The following is an 18,130-nucleotide window of genomic DNA, read 5'->3' on the forward strand; positions in this document are numbered from 1 at the left end:
AAAGTCTTTATTGAAGTTTAATTTCCATTTCAAAGCCAGAGCGTGCAGCCCTACGTCTAGACTCTAGATCGGCGAAGTCCCGTCTGAGTCTCCGCCCCTTCCACACCAGTTTAAGATCCTAGCCCTGCTCCACCTCCTGCGCTGCTCTCTTCTCCTCTGGGTCCTCCTGCCCTCTGGGGCATTGCCCTTTCTGGACTCTTCCGACGCTGAGTCGCTTAGTTCCTCCCCCTGCCTCCGGCGTGCTTTAGGACCTGGTTCCCAATCCTCACTCTCTGCTGTCCCGCGCTCCTGTACATTTGAACTTGCTTCTCGTGCCAACCCAGTGACCTTTCTCCTAACCGTTACACTACTTCTATCACTGCTTCCCTCTTCCGTGACACTGGCCGGATCTGACCTCCCTTCCGTTGTCCGACTCTCCGAGGGAGGCGTGGTAGACTCTGCCTCGTCTCCTCTCCCTGGTGGGGAAAGCACTGGCCCCGATGCCTGGGACTCTTCCCCCCCACTCTGCTCTGGTGGGGAAGCTGGTCCTGATTTCCAACTACTGCTCTGGGAGTCCCTGCTGCCCCCTTGCTCCTGGGGCGTTCCCCTTGGGACCCCCCTGCCCCTGGCCACTGGCGCTCCCTTCTGTGAATCTTCCGATTCGCTGGAGAGGCTCATGGAATCCCTCGGACCACTGTCCCCTCCTACGCTCCCTTCGGATTCCTCCCCCTCTCTCTCCATCTCCCATCTTCCCTGTGCCTTAGCTCCTGAGCCCCTGACATCCGGTATGCACCTTTAGGGCTAATGTATGTACAACAGAAGTCAGGGATGTGTGCTGTGATTTATCCATTGGCTTTCACAATTCGGTGATGTTACCATGCAGCTCTTGGTTCTAAGCAGATACTAAAACACATTTAAAGGCGTCTATTTTGAGAGAAGAAATGCACAATTTGAGATAAAGCATGTCTAAAAATGCATATTTAAATCAATATTAAATTGAAGCTTGATGCTGCTTACCCCCTTTTCAGCCTTCAACGAAATGAATATTCAGGGAGATCCAGCTGCAGCAGATCAGTTTGATTCCTAAAACTGCCTGGAATGAGGCACTTCGGGTTCTGGGGAGAAGGGACAACAAAATTTGCTGATTTGAAATGGACTTCCATGGAGAGCAGCCATCCTTTCTAGTTTGATAACCACAGGCCAGGCAAGGAGACAAAATGAAGAAGAAGAAAGCAGGGCATTTTAAACCTGAACCACATCAGAACTTGTGCCATCTAGTTGGATGGTGATAATGAGGCAGGAATGTGCTGGAACATACTTTTTATTTTATTTTATTTTTTTAGGACAGCTGTGTAGAGAGCAGTCAGCCTAAGCAGTCAATTTGACAGAGATCTAACCAGCAGCATCCAGGAGCGTGTGACTGCTAATGATTTTAAACAGAAGGGAGATAAGAGAGAAATGTGTCTGCTTTCTGAATTTGAACCCCAGCGCTGAAAATTTATTCCCCTCAGCCCCCCAGCTTGGATTGGTAGCAACGTGTTTTCCTAGTCGTCAAAGGATTTATGTGAATGATAAGATGTTTTCATTGCCATCAGCATGTCTCCAGGGCTGCTATGAGACTGGGAGATCTCATCATTTCATGCTATGCACTGAGGTGGGTAGGGAGTGAATTCACATTCTTCATTGTAGCTCAGCTATACACCTGCAATATCCAAAGGCTGAAATATTGCTTTTTTATTTTTTGGTTGTCTGCTTTCCTCAGCTCTGCTTGATGTATACTGCCTGAGCTCAGTGCCATCTCCTTTCCACAAAATAAGAATAATAAAATACGCACCAAAAATATTCTGTAGAGATATGATGAACTTTCCACTATTTAGTATGATACGTCTGAAGCACTGTAGATGCTAAGTACTGAGAGAGGCTTGCAGTGCAATGTCTGGGTGCATTTCCCTTATTTAAAAAACGATCTGCTTCCATTTAATCACCACCAATTTCTGAAGCAAGCATAGAGCATCAAAGCTAAACAGAGCCCTTTCATCAGCTTTCTTAAATTTCCAAGTTAAAGAAAACTTTGCATCATTATCACCCAGTTTTGCATATGTTCATATAAAGCAACAAAAGCTTCCAGGAAATGTAAGATATTAAAAAAAAGACAAGAAATCCAGCTCTGCAGTTATATCACACACAAAAATAAAACCACAGTTGGCCACCATTTGATCATGCGCTTATACAAGTGTATATGGAAGCCATCTGGCCTATGCCACCTTTGGTTTGATTATAATAAATGTGTCAGGTTTGCAATTCTGGTCTGAGATTGCTGCATTATTACACACTGAAGAAGAGTTTGGATTTGATATCCCGCTTTATCACTACCTGAAGGAGTCTCAAAGCGGCTAACATTCTCCTTTCCCTTCCTCCCCCACAACAAACACTGTGAGGTGAGTGGGGCTGAGAGACTTCAGAAAAGTGTGACTGGCCCAAGGTCACCCAGCAGCTGCATGTGGAGGAGCAGAAACGCGAACCCGGTTCACCAGATTACAAGTCCACTGCTCTTAACCACTACAGAATAACAACTGTGCTTCCTTTCCTTTGGCAAATGCTACCATTGAAACTTTTAGATTAGTTGGTACCTGGCTCTAGAGAGCCAGTGTGGTGTAATGGTTAGATTGTTCAACTAGGAGCTGGGAGAGCAGGGTTCGAATCTCCACTCAGCCTTGCAGATGACCGGGATACCTTGGGCCCGTCTCCATCTGTTAGTCTAACCTACCTCACAGGGTTGTTGTGAGGGTGAAATGGGGAGGTGGAGAATCATATACACCACCATGAGATCATTGGAAGATAAAGGTATATAAATGTAATAAATAAAATTTCTGGTTGGTTGATTTCAGTGTACCAACCAGAGGTAATTCCCTGGCTAACACTGCTAAAAAAAAGTTATCAGCTATCAGTTGTTATATTTGCTCTAGAACCCTGTAAATGTATTGTTTTCTCCACCCAGCCACACAGGACAAGGTTTCTTGCTACCAATATGCCTTCTTCCCCCTCCTCATATATGTCTGCATCAGAAACACATGGCTTTTTGGAATTGCAACACAGCCAGAATTTTGTGCCACACTTTGTAGGCTTGTATGGCATATACTGTCTCAGACAACTTCCTCCAAATTGTACTAATTATCCAACAGCTTTACTATTCTCATATGACACAAAGCACTGTGGGAAAGGAAACATATATACCAGACCAATGACATCTTTTGGATACCTAATGAGAGAAAGGTCCTTCACCGAGAAGCAAAATTTATCTGAAATTTGCAAAATACTCTTACAAGCAACTATGGGCTCCTTAGATTCTCTTACAGATAACTGGGGAAATGATTCAGGTGTAAACTGCAGATCCAGCAAAATCGAGTAAAATTTAGGATGCTATACCATTCAGCTCATTATCAGTCTGCATATTTCATATTTCACTTTGTATACCGCCTTTCTATATTACTGAACACAAGACGCTTTACAACAACAAAATAACAAAGATCATATACCTTATAATAATCTGATCCAATGTAAAAAGTCATAATAAAAACATAGCTTTAAAACAACCAACTTATATCAAATAATATTCAACAACCCATTAGAAAAGTACAGTAAAAATTAACTCTCCTAATATCAGCAAATTAAAAAACACACCCAGAAATTCGCTCTTAGCCATTACAACAAATAACTACTAAACTATAAACAGTAAAAATAATGGCAAGTTACAAAGACATAAAATACAACAATGCATACAAAACCATGTAAAAGGGTCAAATTAAGAAACAAAGACTCACAACTTACAAAATTATCGATAGTATCTAGTGCAGCCTTCTGCCCCCTTAGTGGCTTACCGAAATGGGGGGGGGGGGAATCACCCTGCTCTGCTGGCAGCTGGTATTCAGACCTACTTTACCTCTGGTACTAGAAGTAGTACACATTCATTCTACATATTGGCCACAGAGTTCCTTTAAATTAACTCCCAGGTGTGATTCCCCACAGCCTCAGCAGATTTCCAAGTAATTAACAGCCCATTGCAGGGGAGAGGTATGTGGGAAGATTGGTACCTTTTCCCACTTGTACTTGCAGTACCATGCAAAAATGAAATAATTTGGGAAGAGTTACAAACTGGGCTGTCCTTGTGCCTGGATCCTAGAATGGCACTTATTTCTGTATTTGATGAGGTGGGGGAATGATATTTGAGGGGGGGGGAATAATCAATTAGCAGCAGCAAGAATGACAATTGCTAGAAGAATGAAGAAATTAGGTGATAATTTAAAATCAGTGTGGTATCAACAGCTATGGCCTACCGCATTAAAGCAAAAACTTACACACACACACACAAAAGACAGAAACAATTCAAGAAACACAGTGGGCAAATTTGAAGTGACTTCATTCAGTTTTATGGCACAAAAATAACTGGCAGCCACAGGCTTCTCTGGAAACAGTGTATAAAATAGTTCCTTGTTGAGTAATAATTCTCTTTTTCCTTTAGAGCTATCAACAAAGATGTGACTTTTGTCACATTCGAATTCATTGCCATGTTGTTAAACCATCTGGTTTATTATTGATGCCCTTTCACTCATTGTTAGGTAGTTTTGTTTAGCTTTCACCTTTTAAAATGTTTTAATCAAAATATTTAGTTATTTTGTGTTTTAATATTATTTCCTTAACTTCTTTGACCACTTCTAGAGGTGCACAGGTACTTTCAATAAGCAACCCAATGAAAAAGAAAGTTTAGCCAGCAAAGTTCTCTCAAGCACCTTGGTCAGTTAGAGATAGGAAGTTGAATTTGAGTGCATTTTCTTAATACAGTTTTATATTTTATCTTTTTGGGAGTTCTGCTGCAGCATTATGTAGCAATCTCAAATTATTGCACTTCAATTAACTTGAGACCTAGTCAAATAATTTAAGTCCCCTTGCCAATGCATGCCAGCTGTTCTCCCAAGACAGATGTGTGATCTACCTGGATATGCTCTACATGAGTATGGCTGTGCATGCATAGGACTCCTTCCATGGGGATGTCAACCCTGGTCTGTCATGGAGACAGGCCCTCATTTGCACCTTCAGACTGACAGAGATGAGGAAGGGCACCACCACGCATCTGGCCTCCCAGCAGTGGAGGCCCTGCCATTTAATGGGAGGGAAAGGTAGCAGAGAGGCCAATCCATTGCTCCCAGCGCCTTCCCAGTAAGTGGCAGCAACTTGACTTCCTGGAGGCAAGGTACACAGTGCTGCCCATCCTCCCCAACCTGCTCCTGTCAACTCAGGGGCGTGGTCAGCATGCATGTCCGTATCCTGAGGGTGCAGATATTCCATGCGTTCACACATTAATTACTCCGGAGAAGCAAAGGCCTGAACCAATGGACTTATCGTTGGGTGGAACTGTAAAGAACCCTTCTGGTAAAATGACTTTACCACGGTTTTCAAACATAATCCATTCTGGAAGACCGTTCAGCTTCTGAAACATTCAAAAACTGAGGTGGAAAGGGCAGTCTGCAAATTCAATGGAGAAAATTGGTGGTGGTGGTGGGGGACCTCAGTGGGGTTTTCAGCGTTCAAAAACCAAAACGTTTGGCTTCCAAGACACTCAAAAACCGAGGTTCCACTGTAGCCAAATGGATTGCGTGAAACAATCCCATGGTCAAACACACAAACACTTCCCTTTGTGTTGCTTTTGTCTGTTAAGATTATGTGATTTTTTAAAAAATGTCTCCCTTGAGAATCTGGTTTCCATTAACCAAATTAAAAGCTTCCTCAGTTCATGCCTCTTTGCCTCTTTCTACTAACTCACTGCCAGTGAATTATGGAACGCTGTGACACTGCAATTTTAAACTGCTACTCTGGTGACCTCAAGAGGAGAAAATGCATTAATTAAATATGTTGCCAAGTTTACTTGGAAAGGAAGTTATTCATTCATGAAGCATTTAAAATATTTTTAAATAAATGAATGAAGCATTTTGAAGCATTTGCGTCGTTTCTATATGTTAGATTTCTTGGAAACATTAAGGTTAGGGATTAGTTTTCCAGAACATTGTTGGCAGCATTTAAAATGATTTCTCTGTTAATGATCTTTGGCACTACTAGTGAAAATATTTCCATTTGTTTATATTGCCCTCTCTTGCGTACTTTCTCAAACTGACTTCGTTTGCTCTCAGTGATGTCACCACAGGGCCAAATCTGATTGGCTATGTATTTCTATGATCGCTGATTGGCAGGCACCACCCATATGACTAAGAAAAGGGGAAGAAAGACACCGCAACCAGTGGAAACCCAAACAGCAGGGACAACAATGGAACCAATAAAAAAGAAGAAAAGTTTAATATTCGGTTTGGTGCTGATAAAACAGACTGATTCAACTTGGACCAATTAGGAGGCTCCTTTATTTGACTGGAGAAGTACCCTTAATTAAGAAATGTGCACAGGGACGCGGGTGGCGCTGTGGGTAAAACCTCAGCGCCTAGGACTTGCCGATCGCATGGTGGGTGGTTCAAATCCCTGCGGCGGGGTGCGCTCCCATCTTTCAGTCCCAGCTCCTGCCCACCTAGCAGTTCAAAAGCACCCCTAAGTTCAAGTAGATAAATAGGTACCGCTTTATAGCGGGAAGGTAAATGGCGTTTCCGTGTGCTGCACTGGTGCTGGCTCGCCAGAGCAGCTTCGTCACGCTGGCCACGTGACTCGGAAGTGTCTCCGGACAGCGCTGGCCCCCGGCCTCTTAAGTGAGATGAGCGCACAACCCTAGAGTCTGTCAAGACTGGCCCGTATGGGCAGGGGTACCTTTACCTTTACCTTTTAAGAAATATGCTAAACTGCAGACAATATGATTTTGGAGTCGAAAGAATTCAATTTCCAGGGAAAATGATTGCTTCTGATTACTTATTCAGAGTTCTGTTGGTACTCTCTCACCTCCCCATCTTTCTTTACAGTAGAGACATAGGTTTCACTCTTGCAAAGCTCTCTCAAGTACTGGAGTAATTCTCTAACTGCAAGCTGGAGTGTCAATAACAATAAGGCTCTGCCTCTGCACCCACTCTCTCCTTCAGTGTTTGCTCTCCCATCACCCTACCCTAATGTTATGGTAAGCTTAGATACATTGCTTTTGCTTTCAGCAGACGCCTGCCTGCAGCATTATTTTGATGCCTGGATCAACAAGGTGCTACAAAGCACTTTAGGTCTCCTTGCCTCAATCTGTGCCTCCCGACAGAGATCTGATTCACCATTGGCAAGGCCAAATTCCCTGGGGCATCCAGTTTCACCTCACAATTCATCACAATCTGATGCACAGCCCTAATTAATATTAACACAAGGGTATTGGGAGAGGGGGCAAAATCACAAATTTTGGCCTGAAAATCAAAGCCAGATAATACTTGGCACATTCCTAGTTAAGGTTGTAACTTCAAATACAGTGGTACCTCTGGTTACATACTTAATTCGTTCCGGAGGTCCATTCTTAACCTGAAACTTTTCTTAACCTGAAGCACCACTTTAGCTAATGGGGCCTCCCGCTGCTGCCGCGCCGCCAGAGCCCGATTTCTGTACTTATCCTGAAGCAAAGTTCTTAACCTGAAGCACTATTTCTGGGTTAACGGAGTCTGTAACCTGAAGCTTATGTAACCTGAAGCATATCTAACCTGAGGTACCACTGTAATTCTGGTTTTGAAATAGATTTAATTATTCTTTAAAAATTGGCACATACCCATAGTATATTATGTACAGATACCACCCTACTTAAAGGTTACCTCATTGAATAATTGTAGCCCTGGTGGTTTAACTTTGCATTAGAGTACCATGCTGCAATGCTTGGAGATAAGCGCAATGTTACAGTGGTACCTCGGGTTAAGAACTTAATTCATTCTGGAGGTCCGTTCTTAACCTGAAACTGCTCTTAACCTGAGGTACCACTTTAGCTAATGGGGCCTTCTGTTGCCGCCGCACAATTTCTGTTCTCATCCTGAAGCAAAGTTCTTAACCCGAGGTACTATTTCTGGGTTAGCGGAGTCTGTAACCTGAAGCATCTGTAACCTGAAGCATCTGTAACCCGAGGAACCACTGTACTGTGCTGTTTACCATATTATTATGCTACTTTGAAGTTCAGTTTTACATGAAAGGAGTCTTTTGACACTCAGCAGCTAAAGCCTTCTGCACAAAACAGTATGTCATTGTTCCCCTCTAATAAGCAGAATGACCTTTCTTAAATTCCTACTGAGTAACCTGTGTTTTTAATGTGACGCCTTTCAAAAAATATCACAGGGACATGCTAATAGCAGGAGCAAAGAGCAAAGATAATGAGCGTTCAAGTTTGTGTGACTTTGGCTAAAATGTAAGACTGGATGGAGAGAGAAACCCCAGTTGTTGATTCTGTGAGCCTTTGCTAAAGACAGACATTTCTGCGGATGGATGATAACACCTCTCCCCAAATGCTAAGCCTTAGCAACGTAATTGTATGGCTGGGTTGGAGCCCATATTAGCTTCCCAGCAGTTGGGTAGCTGTTGCTTACAAAAAGGGAGAGGGATGAGATGGCAGTAAGGTGGGCAAGCACACCACCAAATAGCATGAGATTGGCTCTGCCGCTGCATTTGCACTATGCTGACCTCCCTGCCACCTCTCCTCTTTCTGTCTTTGTCCTGGTGAGCAACAGTGAGCCACCTGCCAGGAAGCTAGCATAGCCCCCACCTGAGCTGCTTCTGGGATCAACTGTATTATGGGTATGGTTGGTGGAAATGCCTGAGAATGAGATCCGTGTGTGGAAGAGTAATAAGGATGTGCTTGGGAAATGTTACTGTGCCAGAAAGTACGGGTGCAGCTTCTATTTGAGTTATTTGGTTTAGCTGCTAACAATGCATTAATGCATGGGGTTTTTATTTGGTTTTTACTTGCAATGTTTTCTGACATTTAAGAGGATGTCTTGTTTTGCTGCTAATTATGCTGCATTAATGAGGATTTTTTAAATATAATTTTGAACAAATGATTTGTCTGGGTAACTTTTTCTTCTGGGATTTTGGAATGTTGTATTTCAAAATATGCTGTAAACCGCTTGAGGCGTTTGGGTTGTTTTCCTTCCAAAAACTGTAAAGTGAAATACAAATGATGTAAAATAAATAAGTGACTTCATTGATGTGATATAGTGGCAACCATAAAAGGGAGACTGGATAACTCAACTACTGAAAATATAAAACACAACTAGGTCTGTCCCAGAAAAAGGGCTTTGGCCTTGTCTTCTAGGGCCTACGTGAAGAAGGCATGACACCTAGAGCACTTGATGCTTCACTTGGTGCAGCTATTTCCATGCTCTTCTGTGTTATGAGACTCTAGGCATTTGATTAGACTTTAATGCCCAAACCTTGGACCTCTGAAAGCAGCGCAGGCTTTTCATCAATAATTGCAATGTGTGTTTGCTCAGTGACTTACACCAGATCTTCTGTGGCAATAAAGGAAACAACAATAGCTCTCTAGAGGAGTTTTGGTGGAGACTTTTATGAATTCCATGTCTGCTTTGATATCTGGGAAACTCATTTTCCAGCAATAAAAAAGCTATCTCTGCAGAAAGTTCTTCTTTTTTACTTCTTGGTTAATTTCCTATGGGAGGAGTGAACCAGCTGGTCACATTGAAACAGTGAGCACGATCTTCAGAGTAGCAGAATTCTATGTTTGCTAGTGGTGGTATCGAAATAGTTCCTCTGCCTAGATATGGAAAACATTGGGTTAGACACATGGTTCCCAGTTTGGTCTGTCTGGGTGTTATTCAGTTAATGTTTGCTCATCGTAAACCCACAGAAAGTAATGGACCTAACTTAGTCAGGTTCATTAATTTTAATGGGTCTACTCTGAGTAAACGCTAGTTGAATTCCTCACTTTGTGTTGTAGATATGCAGCAAGCTTTCACTTATTTCATCATCATCTTATGGGCAGAACCAGTGGTCTGTCTGCATGCTAGCCCAACAGTACATTTATTGAAATATTTTGTTTCTGTCATCAGTGTTAGTTGGGTGCATTTGGAATATCGCCTACTGTTCCGGTAGCCTCCCCTCAAAAAGGATATTGCAGAGTTGGGAAAAGTTCAGAAAAGGGCAACAAAAATTATCAAGGAGGGTGGAGTAGCTCCCTTATGTGGGAAACTCGAGAAACGGTAAGAGACAAGTTGATAAAAGTGTTTACAAATTATGCATGGCATGAAGAAACCGGGTAGAGAAAAGCTTTTCTCTCAAAACACTAGAATTTGTTCAGCAAATGTTGGAGCATTGAGGACAGGCAAAAAGTGCTTCTCCACACAGTGCATAGTTAAACTCTGGAATCTGCTCCAATTTGTGTGTTTTTTTTGTTTTGTTTTTTTTAAATAAATATTTATTAGAGTTTTTAAATACAAATGCACCAATAATAAACAATCTTACTTCTATCACAACGTAGTTTCATCACTTCTTTGGACTCCCTCGCGTCTCCCGCTCCCATTTACATCGTTAAAAGGTTTTTCCAAGCAAATTATCAACTTGTTTACGATCTTATATCCACTCATTTAAGTATAATCTAGCAATTCTCCATAAAATTTATGTTTTCTTTAATCTCACTTATCATCAAATTCAAATCTAATTTAGTGGTGGCCAATTTTTTATAATCTAGCATCCTTCTTAACATTCAACCAAATTACAATGTTTTTGTAAATACATCTTAAATTTCTTCCAGTCTTCCTCAATCCTCTCTTCTCCCAGGTCTCGGATTCTGCCAGTCATCTCGGCCAGTTGCATATAGTCCATCAGCTGCATCTGCCACTCTTCCAGTGTGGGTAGATCTTGAGTTTTCCAGTTTTTTGCGATGTGTATCCTTGCTGCCGTTGTTGCATACATAAAAAATGTTCGGTCCTTCTTTAGCACCTTCTGGCCGACAAGGAATCTGCTCCAATTTGGATGGCATGAGCCTTCTGTGTTCATCTCATAAGTCCCCAAGTTTGCTCTGTTAGAATAGATGTCACACAGCTTCCAGGAATGGCATTTTCTGAATCAGAACATCCAAAAAATGTATGCATAGCTTGTACTGATACCATCAATGGAGCCAATTGGGGCATGGGGTCAGGAGGGCCATTAGGCCTGGGGCCTCCAACTCAAAGCAGGCCTCAAATTTAGACTCTTTCTCCCCTTTTCATTTTGTGGCCTCTGATGAGTTTCACAACTCATTTTTATGCACACAAGACCAAACTGTGAAACAGTCTTCTCAGGCTACAAAAGCGTTTGTTACATATAAAAACATCAAATTATCTACCACTCTATTTTTGGTGCCATGCAATTATGGCTAGAGGCTTCAAAAAGCTGGAAGTGGTTCTTTGGAGCTTTCAAAGGGTCTGGCCATAAACATGTCTGCAGAAAGATTTAGGCAGCCATATTCTGAAATCTCCCCAAAGTGTTAAATCATACCCTTCTCGTACAGCATGCAAGCGAGAGACTAATGATGAATAGCATGCATTAATAAGTGCTACCTGCAATTTCTGCTTCGATGAAAAACGGGAATGGAATCACGGTCCCTGCTGTTTAAAATGCCATTCATGAACTTCAAGAATCCCATTTTCCAATTGCATATCTTTATATCTCACTTGAGGGAGGTTCCACTTATGTACAAATCAAACAGATTTGAAATGTAAAAATACCTCCTACAGTTTTATAAAATAACATTATTACAATTTAATCTGTAAAATAAAAACTCTGGTTATTGACTGTATAAAGTAAGCATCTTTCACCCTTTAAAGTGGCAAAGTAAGATGTTTATGTTTCGCCACCAGGAGAGATGGGCAAAGGTTTAATTTTATTCAACAAACAGGATAAATCCACAGACATCCATTTGATGCAAATGATTACCTAAGGTCTAATTGTCTGAGTAGGAGAAGAAGGTGTGCAATTGACTGATGTTTTGCATTCTTGTTCTGTACTGGGAATTTAAACAAAAAAAAAAAGCCTTCTGACTATAAACAGAAAAAAGATTTGATGGGGAATAATTATGGAAAAGTAGCATGTCATTTTAAAATGCAATTTTCTAACAGTAATCACAGATAATTCTATTGTGTGGTGCTTGGAGGGACCTTACAGTAGTAAGGTCTTGGATATTTTCTTGAGTAGGTTGGAAAGCTGTTCTAAGAGTCTTCTAAAATGGTGATAAATGGGTCTGGGAAACTTTAGCACAGCACAGAGTAACAAAACAAGAAGCTAAACTAGATTATATTCCAAAAGAACAGCAAGGAAAACATAAATCAGAAAGTTGGGAAAGATGTTACAAATCTTCAAAATTTCTTTGTAAACCCCACTACTGAATTGGTGCCAATAATTGTGCTCTTGTTGTTGCCCCTAAAGTGATTATTGCCTTTGTGCTGTTCTCTTACAGTAGATCATATAAATAACTACTTTTAAAACCCAGTGCTTCAGCTTTTGGAACCCTACGTCTTGCAAAAGTTGATGCTATAGAATAGTCACTCGGTATTTGCAAGGAGCTTAGGCTGAAGTCTGCACGATGACCACCTCATCTATGCCTCACCTCATCTAAGCTTCACCCATCTTCTTCAAGATATTGTTTAATCATCCATCTGGGGGGAGTGGAAACAGGTCGGCTTCTAGCTCATTTCCCTCTCCTGCTAGGAGTATCTGGGATCAAATTTCAGTCCAAAAATTCAGAGACTGCAAGAGGACAAATTCTTAGACACCAAGGATAGAACTTCACCATTAAATACTGTCAGGAAAAATATTTGTAAGGGAAACAACCAAATGTCACAGATTTATGGTGATGCCTAATATTTAAAGTAATCTACTGTATGTTTTGGGAAGTTGTCTTTTCACTATCTATTTGGACACCTCTTAAGATATCAAAAACAAATTTGCATGATGGTCCCCTGCTACCCACGTGTGTTTCTGTGTCTAACCCACTAATCAATATCTACCGTATCTAGTTTATTTTCTGATAGGTAAAAATATGTTCTAGCTGTCAAACCCCTTCCATTTCTTCTTTGGTGTCTTTCATATGAACAGGAGGAACTTCCCCTCCATTTCTTCCATAATGTACCCCCTCCACGCCCAAACCTGCTCCAATGGATTGGGGGAACTCCCAGAACACATTTGGTGGGTGGACAAAGGGAGAGAAGAGTTCCATTCTCTAAGCGGAAGCTCTTGAACAAACACTGAAAAGTATAGCAATCTGCTTTAGTTTGTTTCAAGTATCCCAAAGTCCTGTGGTTGCTGTGCTTGAAGCTGGGGCCTACCTGATCTCTGCATGTTACCAAGCATAGCATTAATAACCATTGGCATAGAACAAATTGGCGAACTGTTTTTTTCCATGAAACAATGTTTTTCGATCTAATTATATAGCTATGTGCTCAATTCTGAAGATGTTTTCTTCTTTCACTTGTACAAAATAATGGATTACCTCCTAGAAAATGAGATAAAGGAGAAGGGAAACTTTAGACTACACTTTTCAGATGAGCTTTATAGCTCAGTTCTAAGGTTTATGCCAAATTAAAAGTACAGTGGTGCCCCACAAGACGAAATTAATTCGTTCCGCAATTTTTGTCGTCTAGCGAATTTTTCGTCTTGCGAAGCACGAAATCCCATAGGAATGCATTGAAAATCAATTAATGCGTTCCTATGGTCAAAAAAAGTCCAAACAAAGCCAAATTTGGTACAACAACAGTTTATTAACTGCTCTTTAAAGTCACACATACTGTAAAGAGCAGTTCAAAAATTGAAGGGAAAATAAATTAACTTTATAAACATGACAGAAAAACATTTAAAAATCAACAAAGTGTACAGTACATTTTCTAAGACTCTGGGGGACCACTCGAAGAAGGCTCCTCTTCCACTCTTTGCTTCTTGGTCAAGAACCTGTCCATAGTCTGCTGCTTTATCCGCCTTTTCAGCAGCTCCCTGAAAGACGACATGACCCTCGTATCATAAAAGTTCCCAGCGTCATGTGCCACGTGCTTCTCATGGTGGTGTAGATCTGCAAAAGTCTGCACCTCCTTCCACTTCTGGCAAATGTCCCTCAGTCTTTCGGAGGACAGCCATTCCTCAGTTGCTTCCTCCTCTTCCAGTGAGGCCTGCTCCTGCGCAGCCTCTGCCTGCAGAACGTAGCCCTCCGTCGTCACAACCTCCAGGAACTCCGCTGCAAAGTCTTCAGCCGCAGGAACATCAGAACTGGCAGCCTCTCCATGCCTGACCACACTGTGGATGCCAGATCTTGTCTTGAACCGGTCAAACCAACCTCTGCTAGCCTTGAAGACTTCTGGCTCGGCTGAGGTTCCTGGCTGTTCCCGGATGAGGTCAGCGTGCAAGGCCTTGGCCTTCTCACAAATGACGGCCTCAGACACTGTGTCCCCTGCACGCTGCTTCTCTTCTATCCAGATGAGCAGCAACTTCTCGACCTCCTCCAGGACAGCTGGGCGGTTCTTCACGATCCTGGTGACTCCCTTGGCTGCATCAGTCGCCAGGATCTTCTCCCTCATCTTCAGGATGGTCCCGATGGTCGATGGGTTCCTGCCGTACTCCCTGGCGATGTCCGTCACACGCATTCCGCCGTCGTGCTTCCAGATGATCTCCTTCTTCATTTCCAGCGTCACCTTCTCCTTCTTCCTCTCGCCGGCCACCGCAGCAGCAGTCTTCTTGGGTCCCATGGCAGCACAGCTCCTACCTTCGTAAACTCAGAAACAGAAAAAAAAAATCAGTGATGTGCTTCAAACCCAAAAAATACAAAAGCAGCCAGCCACCCACCACACAGAAATTAAAACCCAGAACCAAGGCCTTGAATCCCAAGCACCCCAACCCCAAATCCAAAATCCAAAAACCCCCAAAAAAGTTTTAAAAGTTTAGCTTACCAAATGGATGAAAGAGAAGTTCTGGAAAAGCTTCAACAATCAACCACCGACGTCCTCAGAAACCTCAAATGGCTGCAAAATAAGTTTAGGAAAAGCTTCAAAAATCACCAATGTCTTCAAAAACCTCAACTGCTCCCACAGACACGCACCAACCCACCCACAACACAGAAATTGCAAACCCCTCCCCAACTGCTCCCCCAGCCCCTCCCCAACTGCTGCAAACCCCTCCCCAACTGCTTCCCCACCCAGACAAAAAAAAAATTCAAAAAATAACAACATGGCCAGCACTCAGAAATTCAAACTCAGAAAATTTTTCAAAAAAAATCAACCTGGCCCAGTGGTCACAGAAAATCATAAAAATTCCCAAAAAAGGCCCACAAGCCCCCAGATTATCGCAAACCCCTTCCCAACACCAAGTCCTTGAATCCCAAACACCCCAACCCAAAATCCAAAACCCCCCAAAAAAGTTTTAAAAGTTTAACTTACCAAATGGATGAAAGAGAAGTTCTGGAAAAGTTCTGGAAAAGTTTTGGAAAATCTTCAAAAGTGAGCAAAGTCTGAGAAAAGGCTACCAAACCACGTGCTAACAGTTGCTCCTCGAAGTCAAGTCGCAACTGCAGCTGCTCAAGCTAAGCACCCTTGGTTTTAACGGTTTTTACACAAAGGAAACAAAGTCGCGAGACGTTTTCGTTTTGCGAAGCAAGCCCATAGGGGAATTCGTCTTGCGAGGCAAATCGTGGGCGAAAAAACCTTTCGTCTAGCGAGTTTTTTGTCTTGCGAGGCATTCGTCTTGCGGGGCACTACTGTATATAAAGAATGTGTATAATAATGATGAACCAGCTTTTTACGTGGGTCCCCCTGCCCCTGATGCTATTCAATTCCAACTCCCATCAGTTCTAGCCTGCGTTGCCATTGCTCCAGAATGATGGAAGTCCTAGTTCAACAACATCCAGACAGTGTACTGCTGGCCACCTCTGTTTTAACAAGTTGTTATTAATAGACCACTATTAATAACAACTTGTTAAAACAGAGGTAACAAATAACAACTTGTTAAAACAGAGGTAACAGAGGTAATGGGCAACCAATGAAACTGTTTTATTATCCTGCATTATATTAATTGTTTCCATGCGCCTCATCACATGTCATAAAAAAAACCCACCAACAGCATCAAGCAGTTTCCAAATATATATAAAACACTAAAATAAATTCTCTGTTTGGTTTCAGACCAGACAACCAATGCCGGGACACACATTACTTCTCTTTGTGAAGATTAGCTCTGAGGTAGATAAAGGACAGCTCACCCGGTGGGCTAAAGGAAAAGAGGGATTCTATAGCTCAGTTGGTTAGAGCGTGGTTCTGGTAATGCCAATGTTGCAGGTTCAATCCCTGAATGGGACAGCTGTGTATTCCTGCATTGCAGAGGGTTGAACTAGATGACCCTCAGGATCCCTTCCAACTCCACAATTCTATGATTCTATTGCTATTGGCTGAATCAGGAATGGGCAGCCTGTCCAGGTTTGTCTCTGCCTTCATCCATCACTGGCTCCAGCCTCACCTACTGCTGGCATGCAGCCTCTATCAGATTACTCCAACCCAAAAGTGTTAAGTAATCATTTGCAGGGGTTGAGGTTATTGATGGGAAGAATAATAACAATAATAATAATATAGGTGTTTTTGTACCCCTCCCATCTTATTGGGTTGCCCCAACCACTCTGTGTGACTTCCAACAGAATATATGCCAGCCTTCAAGAGCTTCTCCTCCCTTTCAATGGAGAAGGTAGCAACCTGCAATTGGAGTGAATGGATCATCATCTGGTCACCCAGGACCATCCAGTAACATGATCTGAGGGCATGGAGATTTACAATGCACTGGCAGCAATCCACACAGTTGGTTGCATGCAGCTAAGCTTTATTCAGAGCAGACCCATTGAAATAATTAGGCATGACTCACTTAGGTCCATTAATTTCAATGGGTTATCTCTGAATTGGCTACCATTTGGTATGTCCAAATGTAAAAGCTCTGGGAAGGGCCACATGCTGCTTTCAGTGGCCTCCCTTTGACAGCATGAGCCATATATACAAGCACCCACAATTGCTAGAGCTTAGCATTTTTTTCCTGCCAGAATTGTGTCTCCTGCAATCTGATAGCAAGTCGGTGTCTAACAATCTCGCCATGCAATATTCTGTGGGTAAATATTTTTAAACTCTTGAATCAAGGAATGATGAAATATTTAACAGTAGAGCAGCTTCTAATGAGCTCAGAAAATGGTTATCCTGCAGCTCTAAAGGCCTTTTTGTTTGCTTATCAATCCCCGTGATCTTGTTTTTATGAGCTGTCTGCTAGCGATAGTGTCCTCAGAGAAGTGGGTCTCTCATCCCCTGCAGATGAAGTGGCTTTTGTCTGTAAGGAGTGTAGGCACAGAATCTAGTGGGAAGTTCTCCTGCCCATATGCCATTGAAATACACGGAGGCCCAGCAAAAGCACAGTAGTACTACACTCACAAACCTCTTCTGCCATACAATTTTCTACCTGTGTTACACGTAAGTGATGGGCAGCAGCCTCAAAAGCACTCAACCTTGGTTCTCAATGATCCCCTTCAAGCTAATTTACCTCTGGAACACTAATGGGACCATTTAAAACCAACCCTTCTGAATGCCAGATCCTACAGTGGAGTAGCAACAAAAGCGATGCCAGATTAATTGAACAAGGGAAGCACAGAAACATTGTACTGGTCCATCTGTACTTATTATTCCCACTACCACAATATTTTTTTATTGAAATGCAGAGATGATGTTGATGATTTATTAAATTTCTGTTCCACCCTTCATCCGAGGATCACAGGGCAGTTTACAATAAAAACACATCAGAATGTATAGCATAGTAACAAACAAAAACAATACCCCACCCCAGCTTAAAAGGCCATACATTGTTTAATTAGCCAAAGGCCTAGGAGAAGAGGAATGTTTTCACCTAAAGATATGCAATGAAGGCACCAGGTGAACCTCGCTGGGGAGAGCATTGCACAAACGGGGAACTACCACAGAAAAGGCCCATTCTCGTTTTGATGCCCTCAAGAACTCTCATGGAGGAGGCACGTGAAGATAGACCTCAGATGAGCATCATGGGGTCTAGGTCAGTTCATATGGGGAGAGGTGGTCCTTTAGGTATCGCAGTCCTGTGCTGTTTAAGGCTTTAAAGGTAAAAAATAGCACTTTAAATTGGGCCCGGAAACTAATTGGCAGCCGACACAGTTGGACCAGGATTGGTGTTATATGCTCAAACTGGTGAG

The 18,130-nt window shown here is 42.3% G+C and overlaps 1 protein-coding gene and 1 long non-coding RNA gene across 2 annotated transcripts in view; both read right to left on the reverse strand.

The window, feature by feature from the left end:
- Positions 1-790: 790 nt before the first annotated feature.
- Positions 791-18,130, reverse strand: part of LOC309348956 — a 145,214-nt gene continuing 127,874 nt past the window's right edge. The window contains exon 3 of the long non-coding RNA XR_014159595.1: positions 791-1,094. This is a non-coding gene — a long non-coding RNA (uncharacterized lncRNA). The remainder of the gene's footprint in view (positions 1,095-18,130) is intronic.
- LOC309337458 (putative CENPB DNA-binding domain-containing protein 1) lies at positions 13,645-14,864 on the reverse strand. Its single transcript, XM_081854110.1, has 2 exons — positions 14,157-14,864; positions 13,645-14,081 (listed from the first exon to the last, which is right to left on the reverse strand). The coding sequence occupies exons 1-2, from the start codon at positions 14,637-14,639 to the stop codon at positions 13,788-13,790; spliced, it is 777 nt and encodes a 258-aa protein (XP_081710236.1). The 5' UTR covers positions 14,640-14,864; the 3' UTR covers positions 13,645-13,787.

The sequence above is a fragment of the Podarcis erhardii genome, assembly GCF_964252035.2.
Source record: "Podarcis erhardii genome assembly, chromosome: 1".
NCBI lineage: Eukaryota > Metazoa > Chordata > Lepidosauria > Squamata > Lacertidae > Podarcis > Podarcis erhardii.

What these genes read in the sequence shown, in the direction of transcription:
- LOC309337458 (XM_081854110.1), bottom strand. Translation starts at nt 14,639, where the DNA reads ATGGGACCCAAGAAGACTGCTGCTGCGGTGGCCGGCGAGAGGAAGAAG. An exon ending in GAGAGGCTGCCAGTTCTGAT is followed by an intron (nt 14,082 to 14,156) that starts GTTCCTGCGGCT and finishes CTGCAGGCAGAG; the next exon opens with GCTGCGCAGGAGCAGGCCTC.